We start from the raw sequence: 7,970 nt of genomic DNA on the forward strand, positions 1-7,970 counted from the left end.
TCAGAAAAACAATACATGAATTAGAACTAGAATATAAAAACTCACATGATTCACATAGAACTCGAAAAGAGCTTTCTCAAATTGTCCATCATCACCAGAAAGTTACTGAAAAAAGGTACAGTCAATAGACACAAGAATTAATAAACTGAAAGAGAGAATAAAGAAGAAAATAAAACAAGAGAATAAGACAGAAATAACTACCAAAGACATAGCATTAGAACCATCTACCGCAAAGTCGCTAGGCACAAAAGGATCATTCAAAGAATCAGCATTCTTAATAGAGGAGACTGGCAGAACATCCTTGTGAGAGACTTTCCGTAGCCTCCCCATGAAACTAAACCTAAAAAACAGATTACATGACACATGAAAATAAAGAAATGAAAAAGGTGTACGCAGTAAAGAAGCTGAAAATTACATAGTAATGTGGCTGAATTACAATATAAATCTCAGTACAAATACACTGTAAGGGAGCTGAAAAGTGCAGAGGATATCCTTCATCATATTATAGTGCAAATGAATCAGTGAAATTACAGGGTAAATCTGAGGCATATTACAGCGAAGAACTAAACTGTGGAACAACAGCGTAAATATCAATCATGCATCTGGCATGACATAGTGTAACTTACAGTGCGAGTATCACTCAAAACCAGACTAAATACAGTCAAACTCCGAGGCAAATTACACAGTAATCTAGGCAAATTACATAGAAAAAGCACATGAATTACACTGACAAGAACTGAAGATAATATAGTGTAAATATAGGGTATATTGCAGTGAAAGTAGCACATGAATTACAGTGGGAAATTCAGAGGTAAATTACAAAAGTGAATCTAGGGTGTTACAGCGTAAATCTGGGCAAATTACAGTGTAACTTACAGCGTACAGTGCAAGTATCACTCAAAACCAAACTAAATACAGTCAAACTCTGAGGCAAATTGCACAGCAATCTAGGCAAATTACATAGAAAAGGCACATGAATTACACTGCCAAAAACAGAACATAATATAGTGTAAATATGGGGTATATTGCAGTGAAAGTAGCACATGGATTACAGTGGGAAATTCAGAGGTAAGTTACAAAAGTAAATCTAGGGGTATTACAGCGTAAATCTGGACAAATTACAGTGTAACTTACAGAGTACAGTGCGAGTATGACTCAAAATACAGTGTAAAAACAAGTGTAAATATAGTGAAACTCTGAGGCAAATTACACAGTAAACCGGGCAAATTGTAGTGTAATTCGGGGTATATTACAGCGTAAATCTAGGGTATATTACACTGCAAATCCCATTGTAGAGTAAATATTTGGTATTACAATGTAACTCAAACAATTAAATACCACTATTAAAAGAAAAAACTGATACACAACAACCAGCTACCTCCTTACAACTACAACAAAAATACAAATACTGCACCGCAAATACAGCAGTGGACGACTCAAATATAGATCATAATCACAAGAACTGCAGCGCAACGATACAAAGAATATATAACAAGAATGAGCGTGAAATTAAAATAAAAAAAAACAGAAATTATGGAAAGGATGACGGTTACACTGTAATTATAGGAGAATTTACACTGTAATTAGGGGGAATTTTATACTGTAATTACATATGAGAAGCATCAGGGCTACACTGAAAATTATGGGGAAACTTACACTATAATTATGGGAAGATTATACTGTTACTACATATAAGTAGCATGAGAATTACACTTTAATTATGGGACAAATTACACTATGATTACATTGTAAATTACACTAATACACTGTAAATACAAAAAATAATCATGGGTATTACACTGAAAATATGGGCTAAATTACACTATAATTCTAGGGTATATTACACTGACAAATACACTCAAAATATGGGATAAAATACATATAATTCCGGGGTATATTACACTGAAAATACATCAAAAGTGTCTAAGCTTACACTAAAATACATCAGCACTACAGGGCAAGTAGACACAAATTCAGTAGGATGATCTAACACTGACAAAATAAGGGAAACACCTACTGAACCAATACAGGGCTAAAAAACACATGTGGATTATAGTGAAATACACCCAGTGAAATGCACCAGAAAACCATATAGACACAGGAATAAAGCAGAGCTGACTCATTGAATCTGATACAATGAGAAAACCCTAAACTAGGGAAACTACACACTTGCATCTAAACTACCAGCGGGTAACTGAACAAATTCAAGAACTACAACAGCAACATGAACCAATACAGAGACCACTTACTACTAAGCAGGAAACTAAACACATCAGAAACCATAGTTGAGCAGGTAACTGAATCAAAAAGCAACTAATCTACATAGAAGGGCAAACAAATTCAGACGAAGGATACACCATTAGCATCTACATCTACATCGCATGAGCCATCAGAATCAAACTACATCTAACAACAAAAAAGCAGGCGGAACAGACATCCAGCCACCAGCCTAGCAGAAAAGAAATCAACAGGGGACTCGAATCCACTGCTATATCCATGCACCTACAACTACCATCTGCAACAAAAACACGAGGGATATTCACCGCTACAACTACAGCCTCACCTACTTCTACATCTACAGCGAAGGAAACAAATCAAGCACTGGACTGGGGAGAACTTCAACGAGGGAAGGGTGAGACGACCAAAACCATCAGATGACCTTGAACAACCACCTACCAGCGCCTATACCCGAAGACCTAGAACTAATAGAAGAAATCATGGCGGACTACAAAGAACAATAAAACCTACAACAACACGACAACAACTCACCTAAATCTGGAAGCTACAGCTACACTGGCACAACACAAGCCAAATCCCACGGGGGAGGGAGAAAGACAAGAACGACAAACCGCGGCAACCAAGGATCGAAGAGAAAGGGGGGAGAATGCAAGATCGACCGGTGGGATATCTCGAAATCAACATGAATAGAAGGAATCGCCTCCTCGAGCTCTCTCCTCTCAGCCTTACCGAAACAGAGGCGCCCAAATGAAAAGGGGAAAAGGCACTATGCTAAATAGTAATCAGTACTCTATGCACGAATCTGTGGTAAAAACATCTCTGGCTACCTGCTCGAATCGTGTATACACTATGCTAAATAGTAATCAGTACTCTACTCGTTCTAGACATGACCACAAACAGAGAAAATGGGTAAACTAGTAGGTAACCTGCATAGGAGATGAAACTTTATGATAAAAAACCATGTCATTTCTACATAGTCATAGCGACCATAATAAGACAAACAATCCCATGCTCATAAGCGCTCTAAACTTATGTGGTATACCATCTAGTCAATGAATATAAGTGTTGGCAACACTGCGAGGCGAATACAAGTTAGAGCCAACTTGAATGGCTGGGCACGTAGAATGTGTAAAGTGACACTGAAGGAAAAGGCGTTCAATTGCCTCATCATAATGATAAAAACAACACTTCTTGTGTCTCTGCCAATGCGACGAGTGACCTTGTCCTTTTTGTGACCACCTCTTGGCGAAGATACCATATAAAAATATAAATTCCAGTAATTTTGACTTCCAATTTTTTTTGCTATTGTGTCCACTAGAACCTTAGTTGTAAGGCCGATGCATATATAGAGTCAACCGTAAAAACTCTACTTTGTGTTAGAATCCAATCGAATTCATATCCGGCCTTGCGTCAGGTGGATCAAACCTAAGCGGCCCAAAAGGTGCTACCATGACGCAAGGCGGGGTTGGCCAAATTCTGCACGAAAGAGACATCAGACGAATACATAAAATATAATTTATATATAACAAAAATAGTACTATCTCACAAAAAAATAGTACTATACCATCATTTTTTTGGGACCCTCTTACCTGGCGAACTTTCGCTAGAAGGGGTTGGCATTTTGAACGATTGCGCTGAGGGGATGACAACTCATTCAAAAAACATGGCAGTTTCTCCAAAACTAGGCATTTTTTGGTTTAAAACAGACGCCGTTTGATCTCACGAAGCAACTAAAACAGTCAGGAAAAAGCGTTTGCTTGACATCCCCCTCCCAGCCAGATAACATTACCCTTTTTTAATGGGTTAATTTGATAAATGCCACTCTAATTGTGATGATTCAGAAAAATGCCGCTGCAATTTACACACTCCGAAAAATGCCATGGACTGCCATACTTCCTCCATCCATGAATAAGTGTACATCTAGTTTTTCTCCTAAGTCAAAGTTTTAAAACTTCGACCAACTTTCTAGGAAAAAGTAGTAGAACTTATGACACTAAATTAGTATCAGTAGATTCATTTTGAAATGTTCTTTCATAATATACCGATGTCATATATATTACTACTTTTTTCTATATAATTGATCGAATTTTTAAAATTTTGACTTGCGATAAAAGGTAGATGTACACTTATTTGTGTACGGAGGGAGTATCATTTAATATTTTCCAAGCCAATTTTATGGTTAAGCTTGATCCAAAATACAGAACGGACTGAGATGATAATTAAGAGGCAGGCTAGCTCCGTCCATCCAACTATAAATCAGGCATCGGAGAGCCTCATCTAAGCACACAACCACAAGGCAATCGATCATAAGTGAAGAAGAGCTAGCTTCTTCTTCTTCCTGCTTTCTTAAGCTTTCACTTGGTCGCCATAATGGGGGAGAGCCGCGGCAGCATCTCCTTCTTCGGGACCTACAGGCCACCGGTGCCCCTGGGAATCTTCTCCTGCCCCATTGATCCGCCGCCATCCTCTTACGAGGACGAGCTGCTGCTCACCGACGACGAGTCCTACAACCAGAACGGGCATGCCATCCCGGCGGCCGCGCTCAGGGAGATCCTGGCCTTCATGGGAAAAAAGAACCCCAAGATGGCCTCCGACTGCGGCGTCACCCTGGAGGACGTGGACAAGGGCCATGTCACCGGCCTGGTCTTCGTCTCCGAGAGGGACCGCGGCCTCGAGACGCTGCACCTGGCCCTGCGCCGCCCCGCCACCGGCCAGGTGGTGAAGGTGCTGAGCCTGCTGGGTGACATCTATGGCGTCGGTGGCGGTGTGCGCATGGAGGACAGCGGCTGCATCGCCGGCGGCTTCACGGTGAACGGCGGACGCTGCGCCGTCGGCCACTCGCTCGTGTACGTGTCCACGAAGGAGCCGGCGAAAACACGGCGCACCCCGTGGACCGTGGTGTACAGGACCGACCTTGCCGACGGCAAGACCGAGCGCCTCACGCCACTGGGCCAGTACGACCTGAGCCCGGCCGTGTCACCGTCCGGGAAGATGGTCGCGGTGGCCAACTTCCACGGTAACAGGTGGAACGGCGAGATCGAGAACCTCAAGACCCAGATCGTGATCATGAACGTGGACAAGGGGGCGCAGGGACGCCTGGGCCGCAAGGTTGTGATCAAGGACGGCGGGTGGCCGACATGGGGAAGCGACAACGTCATCTTCTTCCATCGAGGGTTCGACCAAAACCCGCCCACCAACACCGCAGCGTGGGCCGTGTTCCGGTACGACATCGCCACCGGCAGGGAAGAGCGGGTAACCCCGGTAGGCATGGACGCCATGACCCCGGCGGCCATCAGCGAGACCAGAGTGGCCGTGGCGTTCATCGGGGAGAAATCCAAGCAAGTCCAGAAGATGGTGGACCGCGTGGAGTCGCAGTACCGGCACATCCAGATTTTCGACACGGCCACGACGGAGAAGCCGCCCGTGAAGATCACCCAGATGATGAGGAGGGAAGGGGACCACTACAACCCCTTCGTGCTCGATGGCGGCAGCCGCATCGGCTACCACCGCTGCAGAACCGATAAGCTACGACCCATCATGATCAAGGTCCGGCCAGTTGCTAATGAATTTCTCAAATTGATTAATTCTTTACGTACTCTATATATTGGCCGGCCGGGCACATATGATATGGACGTGGATTTTCGCATATGATATACCTATATAATGTCTGCAGGATAATAATAAAATCACAAGCATCGAGAGGAAGTTCGACAAGGTGCAGTCGCACCATGCGGATGTGGGGCTGTTCAGGGTGACGGGCGTGTTCCCGTCAATCTCCAAGAACGGCAAGAAGCTGGCCTTCGTGGACAACGAGTTCAAGGCCGTGTGGCTGGCCGACAGCCAAGGCGGCCTGCGCATCGTCTACAAGGTGAGGAAAGAGAAGAGCGTCTTCTCCACGTCGTGGAACCAGAACGACGAGCTGGACACGCTCTACGTCTGCGAAGGCCCGGCCTTCACCATCGATGAGCCGGTGCAGATCATGAGGATCCCCGACGTGTCCGCCCCCGGGAGGCGGAGGGCGCTGCCCCTCACCGACAAGCCCTTCAACTGCGCCTTCCCGTCCACCAACGCCATGGGGGACAAGCTCGTGTTCCGCTCCAGCAGGGACAGGGTGGGAGGGGAGAGGAAGCACAAGAACCTCTTCATCATCGACGCCATCAAAGGGGAGGCTCTCGGCGTGGACCAGCTCACGGACGGGCCGTGGACGGATACCCACTGCAGCTGGTCGCCCAGGGAAGGCTGCGACTGGATCGTCTTCTCCTCCTCCGGCAGGCCGGAGAAGGACGTCTTCAAGCCGGCCGGCGAGCCGGAGCTGGACCACGGCCTGGACCCCGGCTACTTCGCCGTCTACCTGGTGAGCGCCAAGGACAAGGTCAAGGGGGTGGTGCCGGTGCCTGTGCGCGTGATCTACAGCGCGCCAACCATTGCGGGCCACATCAACCACCCTGTGTTCAGCCCCGACATGATGAGCATCGTCTTCGCCGCCGACCTCGCCGCCGTCTCCGCCGACCCCATCTCCATGCCACACTTCACGCACTCGGTCAGGCCCTACGGCGACATCTTCTCCGTCAACCTTATAGACACAGAGGACATGGCCAAGAACAAGGACATCCAGAAGTTCCACCGCGTCACGCACAGCCGCTACGAGTACTCCACGCCTACATGGTCCGGCCGTGCCGACGACGAGCTCGACCCCAACACCAAGTGGAAGATGCTGGAAAGCTGGCACGACGACTTCCAGCCCCGGTGCCCCTACGTCGGCGGCCAAGCTGGCCAGAAGGAGAGCTGGCACATGACCGGACACCTCTCCATTGATAAAAGGTGCTGCTAACTCAACATCACGTACGGCAGCAGGACCAGGGTCTCCATCCGCCCCTTTCGTTTTCATCGGTCTTCAAAACAAACCATGCATGCTATCCTAGCTCTACCTGTACTTATTTTATGTTAGTCTTGTCCCTCCTCTTATGGTTGTCTCGTATATGCATGCATCGAACTACCTGGAGAAGGTTTCTTTCCGGTTTCATGTCCTTGTTGCTTTTTGCGCATGTAATAAATAAAGTAAGTCCTTGTTGTTGTTTTTTCTGGTTTGTAAAGGGTCAATGTTTGCTTGCGGCCGACCGGTTGTGATCTTATTTATTATTTAGGGTCTGTCTATGTTACATCTAGATGTGAGATAATATCTCACATCTAAGTATATGATGTCAACGCCACTTTCTTATTGTTTATCTTGTTTGTCTGATTTTGATTTGTCATAAAGCCTGAAACAAACGAAACAGTCTTGCGCTCACGTCCGCCTCGGTGGGCCGGCCCCTATACGTCCGACAGCTCACAGCTCTTAGTGTGTACTAGCAGGAGGCTAGCTTTTTACGGTGTGCAACAGCCAGCCGAAGATTCCTTCTTGCTACATGTGTCTCTTCCTGTGCGTGCATGGTAGATCGATAGATCATATTAGATTGGATGGCGACGCAAGGAGAAGCAGCAAGCACCTTGGTAAGTTGTGTTGCGTCACAACTCGAAGCTAGCGATCAATTTTTTCCAGGAAGATCTAGTGATCAGATGTATGTCAGTGAAAATAAAGTAGCTCTACCATCAATTTGTTGGATTTTGCATTTTATTGTCATCTATTTAGCGGTGTGTCTTTGATCCCTAGCTTCTAGTAGGCTATAAATGATTTGTTTTTTTGCCCTTCTGTTTTTGCTTTTCCGTTCCACTCTATATTTTATGCATTAATT

The 7,970-nt window shown here is 45.6% G+C and overlaps 1 protein-coding gene across 1 annotated transcript; it reads left to right on the forward strand.

Moving 5' to 3' along the window:
- The first annotated feature begins 4,514 nt into the window (after positions 1 to 4,514).
- Positions 4,515 to 7,316, forward strand: LOC125555429 (uncharacterized). Its single transcript, XM_048718391.2, has 2 exons — positions 4,515 to 5,784; positions 5,912 to 7,316. The coding sequence occupies exons 1-2, from the start codon at positions 4,609 to 4,611 to the stop codon at positions 7,067 to 7,069; spliced, it is 2,334 nt and encodes a 777-aa protein (XP_048574348.2). The 5' UTR covers positions 4,515 to 4,608; the 3' UTR covers positions 7,070 to 7,316.
- The last annotated feature ends 654 nt before the right edge of the window (positions 7,317 to 7,970 follow it).

This window comes from Triticum urartu, chromosome 5A (genome assembly GCF_056163025.1).
Source record: "Triticum urartu cultivar PI428250 chromosome 5A, HENAU_Tu73, whole genome shotgun sequence".
In the NCBI taxonomy this organism is placed as follows: Eukaryota; Viridiplantae; Streptophyta; class Magnoliopsida; order Poales; family Poaceae; genus Triticum; species Triticum urartu.